The sequence below is a fragment of the Bubalus bubalis genome, chromosome 6, assembly GCF_019923935.1.
Source record: "Bubalus bubalis isolate 160015118507 breed Murrah chromosome 6, NDDB_SH_1, whole genome shotgun sequence".
NCBI classification, from domain to species: domain Eukaryota; kingdom Metazoa; phylum Chordata; class Mammalia; order Artiodactyla; family Bovidae; genus Bubalus; species Bubalus bubalis.
In genome coordinates, this window is record NC_059162.1 from 54886431 (window position 1) to 54910422 (window position 23992).

Consider the following 23992-nt stretch of genomic DNA (forward strand, 5'->3'; position numbering starts at 1 on the left):
GACATGACTGAAGTGACTTAGCATGCACACACTATATAGAGTACAGTAGCACAGTATCATTATTTTAAGCTAAATCTGCAAGAGGATGACTTCACTGAACTTGTTGTTCCATATGAGGAGCTTACTAATGAAGACCTATTGGAATTGGAGGCCCAGAGAAAGGACAGAGATAGGAGGAAGAAGAAGTAACTGAAGAACCAAAGAGACTCATGCTGCAGGAAATGGCAAGGGGATTTTCTTTATGTGAGGAGGCACTATTAGTTATTGAGGCCAGGACTTGAACATAGAACAGTACACGAAAGGTTGCAACAACCATTCAGAATGCAATCCTGTGCTATGGTGTCATCTATGAGGAGAAAAGAAAAGAGCTACTAACCAGACACTGGCTTGGCCAGAGGAGCCTGACAGGCTACAGCTGATCAGGCCGCAAAGATTTGCACATGACCGAGAGCTGAGCATAAACAAACATCACTGAATCATTTTTTCAAGGAGCTAGATAGAACTGAATCCAGCAAAGAACCAGAACCTGTGCCATCAACATGAGGCGTAAGTGAAATAGCAGCTTGTCTTCCATCTCCTATTGCTGACAATCCTTCAGCTCTACCATCTCACACACCCTTTCCCTCCTCCACTCAGTATCTTCTCTTGCCTGTTCACTTGATGCCAGTCCCTGTATGTCAACTGTTGTACTGCACGACTGTACTTCTCAAGGTACTATAAGATTAAAAATGTTTTGTTTTTTTATGTATTATTTGTGTGAAAAGCATTATAAACCTATTACAGTACAGCATTATACAACTGACTGTGTTTGGTAACCTAGGCTAACTTTGTTAGACTTATGAACAATTGGACTTATGAACATGTTTGTATCTAGGAGACTTACTGTAACAAGTGTTGTTGAGGAGAATGCAGAGAAATGGGAACCCTCATGCTTTGCTGTTGGAAATGTAAAATGATGAAGCCCCTATGGAAAATAGTTTGATGGTCCCTCAAAAATATAAACATAAGATTTCCATATGACCTGGTAATTATACATCTAGGTATATTCTAAAAATAACTGAAAATAGGTGTTCAAACAAAAACCTGTAAACAAAAATTCACAGAAACACTATTCACAGTAGTCAAAAGGTGGAAATAACCCAAACGTCCATCAATTAATGAACAGATAAATAAAATCAGACATATACCTGTACAACAGAATATTTAGCTATAAAAACGAATATAGTATTGATACATGTTATAACAAGAATGAACCTTGAAAACAGTACAGAAAAATGAAAGAAATCAGACAAAGAAAGACACAAATTATAAAATTCTATTTATAAGAAACATCTATAATAGACAAATTTATAGACACAGAAAATCAACTTTGACTGCTAGGGGTTGAGGGCAAAGGGGGAATTGGGAATGACTACTTAATGGGTGCTGGGTTTCCTTTTGGAGTGATGAAGATATCCCAGAACCAGAAACCGGTTAGAGTTGTTCAATTAGTGTGGATATACTAAATGCCTATGAATTCTGATTATTTTAAAATATTATTAAATATTATTAACCATTATCTGGTTATTATTAAAATGTTATTAACCATTATTTTAAAATGGTTAAAGTAATAAATTCTGTTCTATCTTACCACAATACTTAAAAATTGTATAAACACATTTTTATTCATTATTATTAAATCAGAACCAAATATAGACTTAAAACGCATGAAAAAAATCAGGAAGATATATGCTACATACCTGTTAGTGCTGCTGGTTTGGACAGGGTACTATATTGGTTTTGGGTAGATATCATACTTTGACGTGGACTTAGTGTTGGTGATGCAACAAGTGAAAGCTCCTCAATAATAATACTGCTTTTGGGATGATTCTTGGGAAGTTCATTTAATCTCTGCTCTAATGAATACTTCAAAAGGTCCAACTTCTGACTTGATTCATTAAATCTTGCTTGAGCCTTACATAGGGAAAAGATAACATTATCATTTAAATAATTATATTCTTTGAGTATTTATTAAGCTAAAATTTTTATTTAAAATTACCTCTGAAAGTGCTTTTCTGTCTGTCACTTTTCCTGAGCCAAGTAATTTCATTACATTCTTTGCACCTTCTGCTACTGCAAACTCTATCCTAAAATGATGCCTTAATTCTTCCATTCGAAGTTCAAGAGGACTTATGACAGGTTTGGCTAAAGAAGGGGAAAAAAAAAAAACTTAATTGAACCATTTATTTGACTTTCTAATACATAGTGACTAAAACTCAAGAAAAACAAAGTAATCCTTATACTAAAAGAAAAGTTAGTACTTAAAAATCAATAATCCTTATACTAAAAGAAAAGTTAGTACTTAAAAATCAATAAACACTGAAGTAAATAAACACTTAACAGACACAATGTTAAAATACACAATCTTTTATTTTTGCCACCCAAACTCAAAGATAAAAACTCAAGATAAAAAACAGTATGCCTCTTTCCTCCCTAATTCTGAACCACCACTTCTTTCCTATATAAAATTAATTTAGTACTATATATGCCCATAATGGTAAGAAATGACAATTTTATCTGTTCCATCACCATTATCAAAAGCCAATTCATTGGTCTGGACTGCTTGAAGAATCTGCATTCGTATCACTTCTATTTTTGTCTTGCTGTCTTGGAGCAGCTGCTGAGCTGTGCCATGGAGTTTCCGATCCTATGAAAAGTAAGTTTGAAAAGGTAAGCAGAAACACAGACAAATAAAACATTTTTATAACTTCTAATTAACATCAAATGATACCAGCAAGTGAAAAACAAAGGTCAAAAGAATATATTTCTGAGCACTATAATATATATACTTGTAGATACATTTACTTTCAAAAACTATCAAACTGATCGGATGGAAAATAAGAAAAACAATTCCATTAGTTAAAAGCTTGGGAGTTAGTTTTACTGAATAAACTTCTGTTATATGTCTCAAGACTTCAAGAAAGGGCCTGAATTAAGTGAAATAATGTCCTTCTTCTCATTCAAGTTCCGGTAACACTGAATCACAAAAAACTTACCATTTTAGGAATTGTGGTATGCAAAATAACAATCCACATAAAGATGTCCATGGGACAATCCGCCAAACTTTGTGAATTTGTTACCTTATATGTCAAAGGGGAATTAAGATAGCAGATGGAACTGAGGCTGTCAATCACCCAATCTTAAAATAGAGAGTCAGATGGGCCCAATGTAATCACAAGGGTCCTTAAATGTAGAAAAGGAAGACAGAAGAGGAGGTCATGTGAGAAGAACGGGAGCCACTGTTTTCGGCTTCAAAGACAGAGGAATAGGGCCATGAGCCAAGGAACATGGCAGCCTCCAGAAGCGAAAAAGGGCAAGGAAACAAATTTTCTCCTACATACTCCAGAATGTGAAATCCATTTCCAATTTCTCAATTATAAAACTGTAACATAATAAAGTTGAGTTGTTTTAAGCCAATGAATTTGTTAACTGATTACAGCAGCCACAGTAACCAATATAGGGTTTCTTTTTTTTTTTTTTAAAGTCATGAGACAAGTAACAGAAGTTAATGCCATCTCCTAGTTAGTTATATTAGCTGTCAAAGTCTAGTATGCTTCAATCTACAAGAAAAAAAAAAGGAATGATAAATACAACTAAGCATCAAGTTAGAAAGCACTCAATCATAGGAAAGACCAATTTTTTCATATTGTTTATGCATCTCTACTAAGGCAGTCTGTATTAATTTGAAAATACTAGAAGCTAAGAGACAGGCATCAGATGTGCAGCATCATTTCAATAAATCAAACACACACAATATATCATGACACTGAATAAAGGGGAGGATGGAGATATTTATGATGGGAGAGACAATATATATAAGGAAAAAAAAAGTGAAGTGAAAAATGTATCACATTAAACACCAAACTAGGTTAACATGCACTGAAGGCAAAAGCAATTAGCAAATATATGAATTTTTCTTTCATTTCTCTCCTATTCCTATAGTTAATAATTTAGGAACGAGCATCTGGTCAGATTTTGTTGTTTATTAAATAAAATATTCAGATTTCACATCAAGGAGTTGGGCTTAAATAGTTTACTAAGTCCTTTAAATATTCATTTACATGAAGTGTGTGTGTGTGTGTATCTGTGCATGCATGCACGTGCACACACACACTATACTTTTTTAAAACTATGCTTTACCATTAAGGACACTAGTTTGAATCTAATTGCTGTCTATGACTCATTATATATGCTTTTATGAATATACATATTAATCTTCCAAGTTTAAAATGAAAAAACTTTAAAATTTCCTTCTGTTATCCAGGAGGAAAATCAGACTAAAGATTCGAAATAACTTTTCTATTTCTTTGAGACCAGATTAAAATAATAGAAATATTAATACTTCAAAACTTCTAATTTAATGGGATATATAGGTTTCCTAAAGAAATCATGTAAATAGGAATACCATTCTCTACAATAGAGAGCTGCTGTAAGCATTAGATAAAACTAAAATTATATGCCTAGCATGATTGCCATTAAAACGTTGTCTTTTAGAGGAATAAAAACAATGATTAATTATATTATTTTAATGAAGTTCTAATGTAAAAGTATAAATATTAAGTAAAGTGTTTTTAAAATACTATGCTTTTCAAATAAGCTCTTCCTCTTACTACTTTTATCACTATCTGTAAACAGTAGTTCTGTCATTTACTTGTTTAGAAATACCCTTCTTAACTATTTTAATTTAACACGCAAAGAGAAGTATTTGTATTTCATTTGAAAAGGTAAATGATTTTTCCACATGGACTTCTGAAAGATCTGCACAGATGCTAAAGTGTGAAAAAGGTTTTTAAAAGTGATATCGGATGTTACCTATCACAGGCAATTGACAGTTACTGAATGTCAATCTAAAGCTTTCCAGCATTCAATGAATTTTTACTATCAGTTGTATTTTCTCAGGCATTCAATGGACTTATTTACTGAGCACCTAATACATTCAAGGCAAGAGAAAAGCAAGATCCAAAGCATAAGACTTGGTTTATACATTACAAAAATATTGATTTTTATCCTAAGATTATGAGAAAAATTTTATATAAATAGGTTGAACCATAAGAACATGCCAATATCTGACTGATTTTAACTAAACAAATAGCAATTTCATTTGGTTCAACCTAACAGACCACGTGGTGCTAGTTGTAAGAATCTGCCTGCCAATGCAGAAGATGCAAGAGATGTGAGTTTGATTCCTGTGTCGGGAAGATCCCCTGGAGAAGGAAATGAAATGGCAACCTGTTCCAGTATTCTTCCCTGGAGAATCTCATAAACAGAGGAGCCTGGTGGGCTACAGTCCATGGGGCTGCAAAGAGTCAGATGTGACTGAGCACACAGCCTAACAGACTAGATAAAATAGTTGACTATTAGTAATTAGCATTCTACATTCTACAAAGGACTCTCAAGAGTCTTCTCCAACACCACAGTTCAAAAGCATCTATTCTTTGGCACTCAGCTTTCTTTATAGTCCAACTCTCACATCCATACATGACCACTGGAAAAACCATAGCCTTCAACAGACGAACTTCTGTTGACAAAAGTAATGTCTCTGCTTTTTAACATGTTGTCTAGCTTGGTCATAACTTTCCTTCCAAGGAATAAGTGTCTTTTTATTTCATGGCTGCAATCACCATCTGCAGTGATTTTGGAGCCCAGAAAAATAAAGTCTGACACTGTTTCCACTGTTTCTCCATCTATTTGCCGTGAAGTGATGGGACCAGATGCCATGATCTTAGTTTTCCAAATTTTGAGCTTTAAGCCAGCTTTTTCACTCTCCTCTTTCACTTTCATCAAGAGGCTCTTTAGTTCCTCTTCACTTTCTGCCATAAGGGTGGTGTCATCTGCATATCTGAGGTGATTGATATTTCTCCTGGGAATCTTGATTCCAGCTTGTGCTTCATCCAGCACAGCGTTTTTCATGATGTACTCTGCATAGAAGTTAAATAAGCAGGGTGACATTATACAGCCTTGACGTACTCCTTTTCCTATTTGGAACCAGTTTGTTGTTCCATGTCCAGTTCTAACTGAGGCTTCCTGACCTACATACAGGTTTCTCAAGAGGCAGGTCAGGTGGTCTGGTATTCCCATCTCTTGAAGAATTTTCCAGTTTGTGGTGATCCACACAGTCGAAGGCTTTGGCCTAGTCAATAAAGCAGAAATAGATGTTTTTCTGGAACCATCTTGCTTTTTTGATGATCCAGTGGATGTTGGCATTTGATCTCTGGTTCCTCTGTCTTTTCTAAAACCAGCCTGAATATCTGTAATTCACAGTTCACGTACTGTTGAAGCCTAGCTTGGAGAATTTTGAGCGTTATTTTACTAGTGTGTGAGATGAGTGCAATTGTGCGGTAGTTTGAACCTTTTTTGGCACTGCCTTTCTTTGGGATTCTAATGAAAACTGACCTTTTCCAGTCCTGTGGCCATTGTTCAGTTTTCCAAATTTGCTGGCATATTGGGTGCAGCACTTTCAAAGCATCATCTTTTAGGATTTGAAATAGCTCAACTGGAATTCCATTACCTCCACTAGCTTTGTTTGTAGTGATGCTTCCTAAGGCCCACTTGACTTCGCATTCCAGGATGTCTGGCTCTAGGTGAGTGATCATACCATCATGATTACCTGGGTTGTGAAGATCTTTTTTGAATAGTTCTTCTGTGTATTCTTGCCACCTCTTCTTAATATTTCTGATTCTGTTAGGTCCATACCATTTCTGTCCTTTTTTGCATGAAATGTTCCCTTGGTATATATAAGATTGGAATATGTGAACTTTATTTTTATTTTTTACTGAAGGATAATTGCTTTACAGAATTTTGTTGGTTTCTGCCAAGCAACATGAATCTGCCATAGGTATATACATGTCCCCTGCCTCTTGAACCTCTCTCCCTATCCTACCCCTCTAGGTTATTACAGAGCCCCTGTTTGAGTTTTCTGAGTCATACAAATTCCCACTGGCTATCTGTTTTAAAAGACTGGGAAAGGAAGGCCTAGATAGATGGTCAGGTACTTTCAATGATGAAAGAGAATGAAAAAACGTAGAAGCATTTTTTTCAAAAGTGGTAGAGGCTAGAAACAATCCAATATATAATAATGAACACCTTGGTCTGTCATCTGAATATAAGAACAGGGAACATTTCTTCAACATGTCTTATCAAGCCCTCAGAAATTATTCTGAAAATCAATGTACTATTTAAGAGCCATGAATTTGCATTTTAATGTTGAAAATAGATAAAGAAATTGTGTAAATTATTACTTCAGGTAGAGGTGATGGCAGTGAAAGGGATAAAGAGAGGCAGGGGGTGCTATTTTACATAGGATAGTAACGAAGAACTTTTCGAAGTGGTACCATATGAGCACAGATTGTAATGAAGTGAGAAAGCCATGAAAGTACTTAGGAGAAGAGCTATCTAGGCAGAGACAGTAAATGCAAAGGCTCTGAGGTAAGTGTGCTTGGTATGTCCAAAAGACAGTAAAGCCGCCAGTATGGCTAGAGTGTAATGAGAGCGAATGAGAGAGTTTTAGAAGATAAGGTAGGAAGGTAACCAGGGGTAAATCATGTATGAACTTGCAGATCACAGTAAGGACTCTTTTGTAAGATTTTGTTCTAAAATTACTAGAAAGTCCCTGCAGGGTTTTTAATAAGCATGTGAAAATACCTGACTTACCTTTCAAAAGGACAACACAGGCTCTAACATGTACAGGGGTAAAAACTGTATCACAGAATCGAATAAGCAAAATTCTGAAGGGGACTATCTACTGCCTAATTGAATTCATCATACCTATCCCTAAATCTGCTCCTTATTAAGAAACACCTATCTTTGTGAAGAATAATATCATTTATCAGTCTGTTCATATAACCAATCTAAGAATTATCTTTGATTCTTCCTTCTTCCTCATATCCAGATAGCACATAATATTTATTCTACCAAAACTGCTTGACTCTGTCTTCTTCTTTTTTTTTACTGGTGCTATAAGAGGCTTTAAGCATGTTTAACCTGAACTACTACAAAAGCTTCCTTAAACTTGCTGTCTATAGACTTGACCCTCTCATTAATTTTTCAAGTCTGAGGAAGATGGATGTGAACTATCTAAATTTTAAATCTGAACACGTATTTTCTTTGCTAAAAGTCTTTCAGCAGCTAAACACATCTTATAAGATAGAATTTCAACTGCTTAATTTTGTACGAAGTACTTATAACCTGGTTTGTCTTTATGCTAGCTACACCTCTCACTATACCTCATTGCTTAAAGTTCTTTCAGTGGGGGAAAAGGAAAAAAGAAAATGTCTTATTGTGCCTTTCTGGAGATTCAGATATTTCCCCATTAAGTCATGGCTTTTCATTGAGAATAACTGCTAGAACTGATGACTATTACTATTAGAACCAAATCTAGACAAGAATAACTCACAGACCTATCTCAGAGACTATAATGGCTGTTGATATGCTCTGGATATTGAACTTGACCCCTTCTCAAATTAATGAATCTAATTAAAAATAAAAGGCTAATTAAAAACAAATGGAAATTATCCATTTGTTTTATCAGGTTCTACTCACAGGCCTCTTTATTTTTCAACCTGTGGTTATTATAAGTTATGTTTTCCTTTTAACACATCCATAAATCTATTAAATTTGGGAAAGGGAGGGTGTTGCTTACAAACCACTTTGAGAGTACGGTGAAACCTGTGGCACTCTTATTCATCCTCTGATTCATCTTATGTATCAGAATACTGGGGATTCTCTGGTGGCTCAGTGGTAAAGAATCCACCTGCCAATGCAGGAGATGCAGATTCAATCCCTGGGTCAGGATGATCCCCTGAAGAAGGAAATGGCAACCCACTGCAGTATCTTTGCCTGGAAAATCCCATGGAGATAGGAGCCTGGCAGGCTACAATTTTCTTATAACTTCAAGGATTCATCAATCTCTCAATCTAATCCATCAACCCTAGGTTAAAAGTTTACTCCAGAATGTTTTCATTTCAAAACACTCAGCATAATATGGTGCATTCACAGTTTCAAGAACACCATATTTGCTTTTTAAAAAGGAAGCCCAAAATAACATTTGATAAAAGTGGGAAAAAAACAAAAACAAAAACCCAAACTAATGATCAATACTAAAAATAATAACACAGAAAAATCAACTCTACTACTCCATAATAAAAGTTCAAAGTTAGTGAAGTAGTATACTATTAAGTATTAAATCATGTAAATAATATATCAAGTAGGAATAATACATTTCTCTAAAAATAATTTTAAAATTATTTTGAAATATGGCATATAATGAAACTAATTTTCACAATTAAGCTTAAAAAAATCTTATTTATAACATAAACACACACATATACACACACACCTAGGTAAGGTACATGTCTCCAAGCAAAGACTCCCACTGTCCCCTTCTCTTCCCCCAATTTTAAATTCCTGCTAAACTTAAAAAAAAAAAAAAAAAAAAAAAATTCCTACTCACTTTTATTCTGAAATTATGAAATCTCTATTAAAATATGGAAGAAACTAATTCACAGAGACAAAAATCTTTAAAATAAATAAGCTGAAAGTAAAAGGGTGGATTTTATAATAAATCCACCTTGCTAAAACTTTTTGAAAATTATAAAACTATAAAACCTTAGATTGGAAAGGACCTTCATGTTAAACTGGTTTGGTTGTTCCTAACATTTTCTCTTTCACATTATATCTCAGAAAAAGGACACACTCCCATTAATAACAAGTGCTCCCTATAACACTAGTTTTCAATTAGGAGTAACATGTCCATACCAGATGCCTTAAAGTACCCAAAGATGAGTCCAATCATTGACAATAGAATGTTTTCTCTTTTCATTTGTTCTTTCCTAAAGATCTATATATAGTGATGGAAAACTCATTATAGCTTAAATCTTTTTAAATAAATTTTTTGTTTTATTAACAGAACAACTATAGATTTACAGAAAAGTTGCAGTTTTCTGTGGACAGTTCCTCTGCACCCTTTACTCAGACAATTCTACTTAAAAAAATTGTACTGATTGATTTTGGTAGAAATGAGCAATTTAGAAAGTATTACTTTAGAAATCTTTAGTTTCCAACTTGTTTTATTGTCAATACTTATAAATTTGGAGGTTAAAAAGATTTCAGAAATCCTAATACAGTGCTTAAACAGTAAAATCATGAAAAGCAAAAAATGCAAGAAATGTAGTACTAAACAAACCATGCAAAGGATACTTGTTTACAGTATAAGAGCTTAAACAAGAAGAGTATCATTTCGTTCACATCAACTGTGAACATTCACATCAGATAAATTTTTTATACCTTTGTACCCTGTCCACAAATGACTGTGAAAGTGCCACAAATTCTGATTCTGGGTTTCAAATAAATTTTATCAGGTAGGCTAAATCACACATGGGGAAATCTGTGAATAATGAGAATCAACTGTATACGCCTACATTTATTTACTGTACTTACCTTTGAGGATCCATTTGAATACATCTGTATCATGTTCTCTGCACCTTGTTTTACTTTAAGTTCTATATCCAATTGTTTTTGTAAGGCCATCAACCTATTATTGCTGGTGGAACAACGAGAGTCACTACTGGGAGTATCTGGAGTCCGTGGGCAATCTGTAAGTCAAACAGCACATTAAAAATTATTTACTAGGATGAATTGCTGCTTAAAATTGCAAGTTAATATTTTCAAAGAATAAAGAATTATAAAGTTTGAGATAAGCTTAAAGTCATTTAAATAGAATCTCCTTATGCTTACAGATAATATGAGAATTTATTATATGGGCTTCCCTGGTGGCTCAGAGGGTAAAGCATCTGCCTGCAATGCAGGAGACCTGGGTTTGATCCCTGGGTCAGGAAGATCCCCTGGAGAAGGAAATGGCAACCCACTCCAGTAATCTTGCCTGGAAAATCCCATGGACAGAGAAGCCTGGTAGACTACAGTCCATGGGATCGCAAAGAGTCGGACACGACTGAGCAACTTCACTTTCACGCTTACAGATAATATGAGAATATATCAGAAAAATATTCAAGTGGAGTTGTAGGACCACCTGCCAAGGATACTATAGAAGTGACTATCCTGAGTCTGAAGCTGAGTTTAATCACTGTTCAAAGTTTTACTAGCACAATTACTTTATAATTAAATCATTTTGACTAATCTGTTCAACAATTAAACTAAATTTCCTACTTATTACATGACTAGTTAGAAAATAAAGCATTCTCAAACAAACTCTACTAAAATAATTACTTATAAACAGGACTAAGGGTACTTCATATATCATACTAGCATTAATTAAGTAATAATCTAAGTGTATGCATAAAGCCTTCACATTTTATTTTCGACTATGATGGTAGGGGGTGTAGGAAGACCAAAAATTTAAGTCCACTGCTTTTCATAAAGCATACCATGGTACTTTTATTTGGAAACAAAAACAGAAACAAAAACTTCAAATACAACATTCTAATTATTCTTGGTAATCCATTATTGTTGAAACACATCTAATAATTTGACCACATATCTAAAATTCCTCATATTGAAGTTCACTATTTTGTGTTTTATCCACACCAAGTTAATGAACTTACAAAAATACAGATACTATGTTATATACTGATACAAAATAGTATCATTTTATAATTTATATAGCTACTTTACAAGGTGTAAGTCCTGATCTAAGGACTTTCTTGACTCACTAGGCCTCATAACCGCACTGTAACAAGTATTATACCTATATTACAGAAAAAAAACTACAGCACAGGGAAGTTAAGAAACTTGCCCAAGGTCATACAGCTAGTAAGTCAGTTCTGTTCCAAAGTCTAGCTTAATAATTGCTGTGCTATGCTACCTTTTAGCTGTTTGTAAGTCTTGTAAACAAGTGTCCTAGACTCTGTGTGTATACTTACATATTTAACAGTATAATTTATACACACAAATATGTGTATACATGCATATTAATTCTTTAAGAAAAACAACCATTTGAGACAGATATTAGGCACGCTTTACACATCAGGAAATAGGTAAAGTCAGAGTTATTAACTAGGATTGAAATTCATGAATGGTTTTTATTGTTACTGAATTCTCATATTACAAACGAACTGCTCCAAAAGTTGATTTTTTTAATAAGTGACATACACTTAAAACTACTATAAAAGGTAGATAATTATTCAGGCACACAAAAGAACTATTAAATATATTTATATGGACAGAATGTTTGTTCACCCCCAAAATTCATATGTTGAACCTCTAATGTGAGAGAACTTGGGAGGTGAGGCTTTCAGGAGTAATGAGGTCATAAGGGTAGTCTCCCTTAGTTACGTGAGGATATGGTGAAAAGATGTCTACAAACGAGGAAGAGGGCCATCATTGTAACTCCATGTTGGCACCTTAATCTTGGACTTCTCAGCCTCCAGAACCATGAGAAACAAATTTCTAGTTTATGGTATTTTGTTTAAATACCATAGTCTATGGTATTTTGTTTAAATTCTTTAAACAAAAAGAATTTAAAACAATTAAAATTTTGTTTAAATTATTTTTTTAATTGCTAAGAAGTAGTTCCTTTAATTATTATTATATTTTTATTTACTATTTATTTTGGCTTCATTGGGTGTTTGTTGCTGCACAAGGGCTTCTCTAGCTGCAGTGTGTGGGCTCAGGAGTTGCAGCTCACAGGCTTAGTTGTGGTATGTGTAATCTTAGTTCCCTGGCCAGGGATCAAACCCAGGCCCCCCTTCATTTGTAGTGTGGAGTGTTATCCACTAGACCACTGGGGAAGTCCCTATGGTATTTTGTTAAAGTAGCCTAGATTAAGACATAACTATACACACAAACACACCCATACACACACACTTCAGAGGTTGTGCCTAGGTCTGAATCTCAGTTTGGGCCCTGAGATTTAGTACAAACCATGAGATATGGGATAAATTACCTAATAGCTCTGTGCTTCATATTTCTCATCTGTTAAATAGTGAAAATGACCTCTGCCCCACAGAATTATTGTGACTAAATGTTATGTGTAAAGAGCTTAGAAAAGGGCAGGGTGCATAGTAAATCCAATAAACATTAACTAGAACTAGTCAGTGTACAAGTGTTTGCTGAATACATAAATCAAATGCACGTTACAGTAATGACTAAAAAGTATATTCAGATTTGTGAACAATTACGTTTTCTCCTCCATTTCCCTTTTTTAAAATATAAATGATATAAGACTCTTGGAAAAAACTTAAAATTATAAAAAATCTGGTACATAAAGTTAATTTCTAGTAAGCACATTTTTTAAAAGAACTGGAATGAATCAGAGTTAAAAGGTCCTCATTAGAGACACGTATGGAAATGTATTGCTTATAAAATATTTGATGGTGTTTAGTCTACAGTGAGAAAGAGAAATGATTTTTGCCTAAACATTTTAAAAATTATGAAAGAAGCTGTCCTTTCACAATCTTCTCATAGGGTAGAGAATTAGAAACAATGGGTAAAGGTAGCGATAGCAAAACTTTTATCACAGAAAAAGAGAAATTCTTTATATTATGAGTTATCTAAAAATTAAATGGTTTACCTTAAAAATGTAATAAAATCCCTTGTCTCTGGAAGCATTTACATAGAAACCAGATTATAAACTATTAAAGATACTAAATAAGAAATTCTCGCGCATTAAAGCACGTTGTCCAAGACACTGAAATAGCCATTCATTCTATCAGTTGGTCAATTTGTATATTATAATGTCTAATACTGTTTCCACGGAAAATTACATCTTGAGTTTTAAAAGAATTTTAAGAACATAAGAAATAACACACTGGAGGACTTCCCTGACAGTTCAGTGGTTGAGAATCCGCTTAGCAATCAGTGCAAAGGACACAGGTTCGATCCCTGATCCGGGAAGATTCCACATGCCACAGGGAAAATAAGCCTTGTGTGCCACAACTACTGAACCTGTGCTCCACAACAAGACCATACACCAAGACAAAGAGTAGCTAGCCCTCACTTGCCCCAACTATAGAAAGCCCGTACCCAACAACAAAAAACCAGCACAGCCAATAAATAAATAAAATTAAAAAAAAAAAAAAGAACACAATGGTTAAGAGTCTGGGCTCTTGAGGTCAGAATGTCTGAGTTAAAATCCTGTGACTGTTACTTATTGGTGTGATCTTAATCAGATACTTAATATCTGTGTTATAATTATCTAACCACAAATTGGGTGTTACTGTGAAGATAAATCCTGAATAGTGCTTAGGCTAAAATGTAGGGCTCAATAAAATTACGTGTCAGGGCTCAGTTAAGCAGCTGATATTTCTGCCATCTAATCTCCAAAGGAATTCACAAATTTTGTAATATAACCTCATTTTACAAATAAAAAAGCATACTCAGAGAGGCTAAGTAATTTGCAAAAGTCACAAGTATACATAAGCCAATCAGAAATTCAACTTTAGAAATGTCTTGTTTTATAAAGCCCACTTTTTACTCATTTAGAGGTTAGAAAAACACTGTGCTGTATTCTTTAGATTTTAGCTGTTTTCTCTTTCAACCTGCTTTCTCTAGTTTATTTGTTAAAATTTTTTTAAACTTTTATACAATTTTTAAAGGTTACTTTTCATTTACAGTTATTACAAAATATTTGTAATTACTAGCGTTGTATTATACATCCTTGAGTTTATCTTACACTCAATAGTTTGTACCTCACTCTCCCACACTGCCCTCCCCCAACTTTCCTCTCCTCTCTGGTAACCACTAGCTTGTTCTCTGTTAGCAACAACTTTGCTTATTTTATGTTATATTCATTTGTCATACTTTCTAAATTCCATATATAAGCAGTATCATATAGTATTTATCTTTCTGACTTATTTCATTGGCACAATGTCCTCCTCCAAGTCCATCCATATGACTACAATGGCAAAATTGTTCTTTTTATGGCTGAGTAGTATTCCATTATATATACACACACACACACATACACACCACAGCTTCTTTATCATCAGAGAATAGACACTTAGGTCGTTTCCATACTTTGGCTATTATAAACAATGCTGCTATGAACATTGCGGTGCATGCATTTTTTTTGAATTGGTGGTTTGGGTTTTTTTTGGATATATACCCAGGAGTGGAATTACTGAGTCATATTATTTCTGAGAAATCTCCATACTTTTTTCCACAGTGGTTCCACCAATTTACATTACCATCAACAGTGTACAAGGATTCCCTTTTCTCCATCTCCTTGCAGACATTTGTTTTTTTATAGGCTTTTTGATGATAGCCATTCTGACAGATGTGAGGCAATACCTCTTTGTGGTTTTGATTTGCATTCCTCTGATGATTAGCAATAATGAGTATCTGTTCATGTGCCTGTTGGCCATCTGCATTTCTTCTTTGGCTAAGTGTCTATTGATTTCTTTGGGCTATTTTAAAAATTTTTAAAAAGCATTGAGCTGTATGAGCTGTTTACATATTAATCCTTTATTAGTTGTATCATTTGAAAACATTTCCTCCCATTCAATACATTTTTTGTTTTATCAATGGTTTCCTCTGCTGTGCAAAAGCTTTTTAGTTAGATCTCATCTGTTTATTTTTGCTTTTATTTCCTTTACTTTAGAAGAGGGTTCAAAAAAATAATCGCCATGATTTATGTCAAAGAGTGTTCTGCCTGTTTTCTTGTTGGAAGTTTAACATTTTTGGATTTAAATAGGCCTTTAATTCATTCGGAATTTATTTTTGTACATGACGACAGACAATGTTTTAATTTCATTCTTTTATATGCAGCTGTCCAGTTTCTCCAGCACCACTTGCTGAAGAGACTGTCTTTTCTCCATTGTATATTCTTGCCTCCTTTGTCATAGATTAATTGACCATAAGAATATGGGTTTATTTCTGGGCTTTCTAGCCTATTCCCTTGATTTTTTGCCAGTACCATACTGCTTTGATAACTGTAGCTTTGCAGTATAGTCTGAAGTCAAGGAGCTTGATTCCTACAGCTCTGTTCTTTGTCAAGATTGTTTTGGCTATTCAGGGACTTTTGTGTTTCTATATAAATTCTAAAATTGTTTTAGTTCAGAGAAAAATGTTATTGGTATTTTGATAAGAGATTGCACTGATCTGTAGATTACCTTGAGTAATATGGTCATTTTAACAATAATGATTCTTCCAATCCAAGAACAGGATATATCTTTCTATCTGTATCATCTTCAATTTCTTTCATCAGAATTTTATAGTTTTTGGAATACAGGTCTTTTGCCTCCTTAGTTATTCTTTTTGATACAATGGTAAATGGGACTGTTTCCTTAATTTATCTTTCTGATTTCTTTTGTGAATGTATAGAAATGCAATAGATCTCTGTATATTAATTGTATATCCTGCAAATTTACTGAATTCATCGATAAGCATCTTTAGGTGGCATCTTTAGGATTTCCTATGTATAGCACAATGTCATGTGGAAACAGTGACAGTTTTACTTCTTCCTTTCCAATTTGGACTCCTTTTTTTTTTTTTCTCCCTCTGATTGCTGTGGCTAGGATCTCAGGGACGGTGGAGCCTGGTGGGCTGCCATCTATGAGGCTGCACAGAGTAAGACACGACTGAAGTGACTTAGCAGCAGCAGCAGCAGGACTTCCTAAATGATGTTAAATAAAAGCGGTGAGAATTTTGTCTTATTTCTGGCCTTGGAGGAAGTGCTTTCTACATTTCACCACTGAGTATGACGTTAGCTCTGGGACTGCCATATATAGCCTTTACTATGTTTAAGTATGTTCTCTCTATCTTCATTTTCTGGAGAATTTTTATCATAAAAGGATGTTGAATTTTATTAAAAGTCTTTTCTGCATCCATTGAGATGATCATACAGTTTTTTTCTTCAATTTGTTAATGTTGTGTATCACACTGATTGACTTGTGTATACTGAAAAACCCTTGCTTCCCTAGGCTAAATCCCACTTGATCGTTGTGTATGATTCTTTTAATGTATTGCTGGATTTGGTTTGCTAGTATTTTATTGAGGATTTTAGTGTCTATATTCATCAGTGATATTGGCCTGTAACTGTCTTTTTTTGTGTATGATAGCTTTGGAAAACATTCTAGGAAATTATAATTCCACAAAAATAACTCTAGAAGAGATAACAGTTATAAAAAAAAATCACAGTGCTACAAAACACCTCAAATAAATTAGCTAGGAAATATTTGAAGTCTTTAAGTACCTGACAAGGTAGGTTGACTAACTTAATACTCCATGTGTAATCTCCTTCTTTCATGCTTAAAATAAGAGGCAGCTTATTAAGGGGAAAATAAAAACAAAAAAGCAAGATTTCTCAGACTTACTTGCACTTGGGGGCTAGGGAGGAGGCAGTGCATTCATGGTGCATGTGACAGAATTCCAGGACAGATATAAGCGACGTTTGTACCTTTGTGCTTCTGAGAATGGTTTTGCTTTTCTGAACAAAAGTACTTATTGGGTTCTCATCATCCTAGTGAAGTAAAGCTTGGATTTTAATAAGAGTTCAAGAAAAGGCCTAAGGACTCTTACAAAGTAGTCAGTCAGACCAGGAAAAACATGATTAAAGACAGGAACCTCAAAAGTTGTCATCCATAACAGCTGAATTTATTGACTTGCCTTTGGCTTGGGGTGACTAGGGGGAAGGGAAATGGATATTCTTTAAAAAACAAAAAACAAAATTCCTATTGCTCTCATACAGGTTTGACGCAGGAAACCATACTATCTATGTGACCCTGCCAAAACTAAGCATGAATTTTAATTGGCTTCAGATTAATGCTTTCAGGCATCTTACAGAAACAAATGCAAATCCTTTTTGAAAGAAGGCACTTTAAATCCAGGCACTAAAATAATTCCCACAGGTAAAGTTCCAGTGAAAATGTACAACAATTAGAAATCACAAAGTACAGGCAGAAAAAGAAATTCACCATGAGTGAGAAAAAAAACTAGGAGTAGCATAGCAAAGATTTCATTTGTTATCATTATGTTGCACAAAATGTGAAAAAGTATATTTTATAGGTAAAGTTAAATTAAAAACATATCAAAAGAATGACTAAAACAAGAGACTGTCGAAGATTAACAAAACTAAGCATAAATTGTAGTAGTAAAATATATATATATGTATATAGATAGATGGACAGCAGAATTAGAAACATAATGTACATGGTCAAGACCAAACTGGACATGCAGAAAGAAATTATTAGAGAAATGGGCAAAGACTTGAAGAAATTACTATTCGTCTAGTTAGAGCAACAAAATGAAACAGAAGAGAGAATAGAGGAGGAGCAATATTGGAGAGGGGTTAAGCACTTCTCATAATCAATGAAACACACAAATCTCAGATTCAGGAACCCAACAAATCCCAAGCAGATCAAATGAAAGGAAACATATACCATTATACAGAACACTGTAGACAAACAGCTTGTTAAAAACATCTAGGGAGAAAGGGCAGAATATCAGCACAGTTTAAGTATTAGACTGGCAGCTGCCTATTCAACAACAGGGCAATCCAGAAGACATAAAATAATAGTTTACAGCTATTGATAGAAATTAAATTCCAACCTAGAATGATATACCAGAGAAAATATCTTTCTAAAGTCTATACCTTTAAGAAGAAAAAGAAACAAAATGAAGGAAGGTCTGAGAAGCATGAGGAAATGATGTACAAAGAAAATAAATGTAAACCAACAATGACTATATAAAATAATAATTAATCTAATTTATGGAATTGAAGATACAATGATAGAACTAGAATATGAACGATGATAGCACGTAAGTGGAGTTAAGTAGACTGAAATTATTCTTAATTTCTTATACGGTATGGAAAGAAGGTATACCACTAAGAGTCTAGTTGACAAAGAGAAACCACACTAGATATTTCGAACAAAGGGAATTTAACACAGGGAAATAGTTACATCATAAATATTCAGGTATTGTGCAAAGGACTTGAGAAAAAAATTCCTTTTCTCAGACAGCTTAGAAGATACAGTCTATATACGTACATAAAGGGGTATGCATGTCCATTTCTAAATAGTATATGTGTGCATACATTAACATTTTCAAGTATACTGAAGAATTGAAAGAATTGTGTAGTGAGCACCCATATTCCCACCACCTAGATTCTACCAATACACACACACATACAAACACAAACACCCCAAACTCACGTGAAGAAAGATTAAAAAAAGAGAGAGAGAGAAAGCAAATATAAATGGTAGGAGGAAAGATGGGATAATTAGATTTGGGAGGAACAGCGTCAGAATTGAAGTAAGAGACAGAGCCCAGATTATATGAAGGGTATCTCTGTAATGCTACAAATTTGTACTCTATTCTGTAAAGAATGGAGTCATTGAGAGATTTAAAGCAAGAAAGTAACAGGATCAAAACTGAATACTAAGTAAAAATTACTGGTAGCACTGTTTAGGTTGGATTAAACCTGAACTTGGAGGCTTTAGCAGTGAGGATTGAGAATACAAATTCGAGACCTATGTCAGAGGTAGAATCTACAGGCTTGGTGAAATGACTTACACTGAAGACTGAAAGTAGAAAAGAGAGAAAGAAATCTATAGTAAATGTCAGATTTCATTTATAGATTATGGGGCCCATGCCATTAACAAGGCAGAAAACAAAAGGGAAAGATTTAGAGGCAGTGTTCCAGAAAAGAAGAGTTCAACTTTAAACATGACAAAAGGCAAAGTCAGTAGGATAATACCTATATTCAGGTAATTATCCAAAAGGTAATAAGGCTATAAATTCTCAGATGAAGCCCAGAAAATCCATCTTGGTTTGAAATACCACTCTAGAAGTCAGCAGAAAATACGACATGGTTAAAAGCTCCTTGTTGCTGTTCAGCTGCCAAATTGCGTCCAACTCTTTGCGACCCCATGGATCGCAGCACACTAGGCCACTCTGTCCACCACTATCTCCCTGAGTTTGCTCAAACTCATGTCCATTGAGTCAGTGATGCTATCCAACATTATCATCCTCTGTCACACCCTTCTCCTCTTGCCGTCAATTTTTCCAAGCATCAGGGTCTTTTCCAATGAGTCAGTTCTTTGCATCATGTGGCCAAAGTATCTGAGCTTCAGCTTCAGCATCAGTCCTTCCAATGAGTATATTCAGGGTTGATTAATCTTTTAGGATTGACTGGTTTGCTTTCCTTGCTGTCCAAGGACTCTCAAGAGTCTTCTCCAGCACCACAGTTTAATTCTTCAGCACTCAGTCTTGTTTACAGTCCAATTCTTACATCCATACTTGACTGCTGGAAAAACCACTGCTTTGACTATATGGGTCTTTGTCAGCAAAGCGACGTCTCTGCTTTTTAAAACAGTCTAGGTTTGACATACCTATTCTTCCAAGGAGCAAGCGTCTTTTATTTTCATGGCTGCAGTCACCATCTGCAGTGATTTTGGAGCCCAAGAAAAAAATGTCTGTCACTTTTTCCATTGTTTCCCCATCTATTTGCCATGAAGTGATGGGACTGGAGGCCATGATCTTAGTTTTCTGAATGTTGAGTTTTAAGCCAACTTTTTCACTCTCCTCTTTCACTTTCATCAAGAGGTTCCTTAGTTCCTCTTCCCTTTCTGCCATTAAAGTGGTATCATCTGCATATCTGAGGTTGTTGATATTTCTCCAGCAATTGTGATTCTAGCTTGCGATTCATCTAGCCCAGCATTTCGGATGATGTACTCTGCATATAAGTTAAATAAGCAGGGTGACATTAATACAGCCTTGACGTACTCCTTTCCCAATTTTGAACCAGTCCATTGTTCCATGTCCAGTTCTAACTGCTGCTTCTTGTCCTGCATACAGGTTTCTCAGGAGGCAGGTAAGGTGGTCTGCTATCCCCATCTCTTGAAGAATATTCCAGTTCGTTGTGATCCACACATTCAAAGGCTTTAGCTTAGTCAGTGAACCAGAAGTATATGTTTTTTCCAATTCTCTAGTTATTCTTGTTATTCTCCTTAGGGATAACATTTTCCAAGGGCAGAAAGATGAGTAAAAATGGAATTTGCTAGTAGTTTCCCCAACAACGTATAGAGCAACAGATATACTGTTTCTGGTGCTTTTAGTATTTTCTCTAAATCCACAACTGAGCGGTTGGCTTTCAAAATGAGTTAAGAGTTCTAGAACACAGGAGCAGTCCTCATCCATAGAAGACTCCTAACTAAGGCTCAGCCTTAAACTGTTCCCTTGATTTTCTTGGAGGTTAGTATTGTAACTGAATCTTTACTTCCCAGCCTCAGGAAAGTTTCCTCAGATTTTACTTACATGCCAATACAGGTTTCATGTTCAGATTTAGAAAAGCTTAACTGTCTCATGGACTTTCTTGGTGGCTCAGTGGTAAAGAATCGGCCTGCAATGCAAGAGACACAGATTCGATCTCTTGAGTTGGGAAGATCCCCCTGGAGAAGGAAATGGCAACCCACTCCAATATTATTGCCTGGGAAATCCCATGGACAGAGGAGCCTGGCAAGCTACACTCCATGGGGTTGTGGAGTTGGACATGACTTAGTTACTAAAGAACAACAATTAAATGCCTCATACTTGACCTTTTCTTAGGCTATTAAAACCCCTGTTCACCAAACACCATAGAAAGAGCATAGTCTGTATTTTCTTTGTTTTATGAATGAGAAACAAGGCCTGGAGAGGCTGTACCACTACAAGTGGTATACAACCACATAAATACATGATGGCCCAGCTGGAATGAGACCTTGGATTATACAAACTATGGTCTTGACACCTAGCTGACTCCCAATGCTCAATATTCATAATGCTGTCTTCTATAGCCAGGATGTCTGTTTAGGGAACAAAACTATTTATTTAATTTTTTTAAAATAAGAGGAAATATAATTGAATATAATTGAAGTAAATCTAGCCAAATCTAAATTAATAAAAGCAGTAATATACTGAAGCACTATCTTCCTATTTATTTACCACTCTCACAAAGACAATCTATGTCTCTTAGTTACCATTCACTGGTCAACATTTTGGTTTTTACTTATACACTGATTTTTAAAATAAGCTGCTCCAGATTCTTGACCTGTGTTACAATCATGTTAACTGTGTTATTTCCCTCCAGATGCAGCTTTCTTGTTTAAACAGATATGCTTACCATATACAGTCATCTGGAAACTGTCCAGATTATAATAAATGCTCATTAGTTATTAATGGATCTTAATCAAGATTTCTGTGTACTCAGGGTGACCTTTGTCAGATGTCACTCAACTGAAGTAATTTTGCTGAAATAATTTATAACTACTACAACCTTTAATTGAACTTTCTTAGTATTTTACAAAAACAGCATGGATAGGATTGTGGATTACAGGTCAGATCCTGTAAAACTCTTAAGAGAAAAACATAGGCACAACACACTTTGACATAAATTTCAGCAACATCTTTTTTGACACACCTTTTAGAGTAACAAAAATAAAAATAAACAAATGGGACCTAACTAAACTTAATCTTTTGAACAGCCAAGTTCAGTTCAGTTCAGTTGCTCAGTTGTGTCCGATTCTTTGCAACCCCATGGACTGCAGCACGCCAGGCCTCCTGGTCCATCACTAACTCCCGGAGTTTACTCAAACTCATGTCCATTGAGTCAGTGATGCCATCCAACCATCTCATCCTTTGTCATCCCCTTCTCCAACCACCTTCAATCTTTCCCAGCATCAGGGTCTTTTTAAATGAGTCAGTTCTTCGCATCAGGTGGCCAAAGTATTGGAGTTTTAGCTTCAACATCAGTTCTGCCAATGAATATTCTGGACTGATTTCCTTTAGAAGGGACTGGTTGGATCTCCTTGCAGTCCAAGGGATTCTCAAGAGTCTTCTCCAATACCGCAGTTCTAAAGCATCAATTGTTCAGCACTCAGCTTTCTTTACAGTCCAACTCTCAGATTCATACATGACTACTGGAAAAACCATAGTTTTGACTAGATGGACCTTTGTCAGCAAACTAATGTCTCTGCTTTTTAATATCCTGTCTAGGTTGCTCATAACTTTTCTTCCAAGGAGTAAGCATCTTTTAATTTCATGGCTGCATTCACCATCTGCAGTGATTTAGGAGCCCAAAAAAATAAAGTCTGACACTGTTTCCCCACCTATTTGCCATGAAGTGATGGGACCAGATGCCATGATCTTCGTTTTCTGAAGGTTGAGCTTTAAGCCAACTTTTCACTCTCCTCTTTCACTTTCATCAAGAGGCTCTTTAGTTCCTCTTAGCTTTCTGCCATAAGGGTGGTGTCATCTGCATATCTGAGGTGATTGATAGTTCTCCTGCAATCTTGATTCCAGCTTGTGCTTCTTCCAGCCCAGCATTTCTCATGATGTACTCTGCATATAAGTTAAATAAGCAGGGTGACAATATACAGCCTTGATGGACTCCTTTTCCTATTTGGAACCAGTCTGTTGTTCCATGGCCAGTACTAACTGTTGCTTCCTGACCTGCATTCAGATTTCTCAAGAGGCAGGTCAGGTGGTCTGATATTCCCATCTCTTGAAGAATTTTCCACAGTTTGTGGTGATCCACACAGTCAAAGGCTTTGGCATAGTCAATAAAACAGAAATAGATGCCTTTCTGGAACTCTCTTGCTTTTTCAATGATCCAGCGGATGTTGGCAATTGAATCTCTGGTTCCTCTGCCTTTTCTAAAATGAGCTTGAACATGTGGAAGTTCACATTTCATGTACTGTTGAAGCCTGGCTTGGAGAATTTTGAGCACAGCAAAGAAAACCATAAATAAGACAAAAAGATAACCCTCAGAATGGAAGAAAATAGTTGCAAACAAAGCAACTGACAGAGGATTGATTTCCAAAATATACAAGCAGCTCATGCAGGTCAATTTCAAAAAAACAAACAACCCAATCAAAAAATGGGCGGAAGACCTAGACATTTCTCCAAAGAAGACAAAGATACAGATGGCTAACACATGAAAAGATGTTCAACATCATTCATTATTAGAGAAATGGAAATCAAAACTACAATGAGGTATATCACCTGACACTGGTGATATACCTGG

At 35.2% G+C, this 23992-nt stretch overlaps 1 protein-coding gene across 2 annotated transcripts in view; it reads right to left on the reverse strand.

Annotated features, from left to right (window-relative positions):
* Positions 1-23992, reverse strand: part of PKN2 (protein kinase N2) — a 133233-nt gene that overhangs the window by 52949 nt on the left and 56292 nt on the right. For both annotated transcript variants that reach the window (XM_025288336.3, XM_025288335.3), the window contains exons 3-6: positions 10474-10628; positions 2569-2686; positions 2039-2184; positions 1740-1953 (exon numbers count right to left, since the gene is read on the reverse strand). In XM_025288336.3, coding sequence (XP_025144121.2) covers positions 1740-1953; positions 2039-2184; positions 2569-2686; positions 10474-10628 — 633 coding nt within the window. The remainder of the gene's footprint in view (positions 1-1739; positions 1954-2038; positions 2185-2568; positions 2687-10473; positions 10629-23992) is intronic.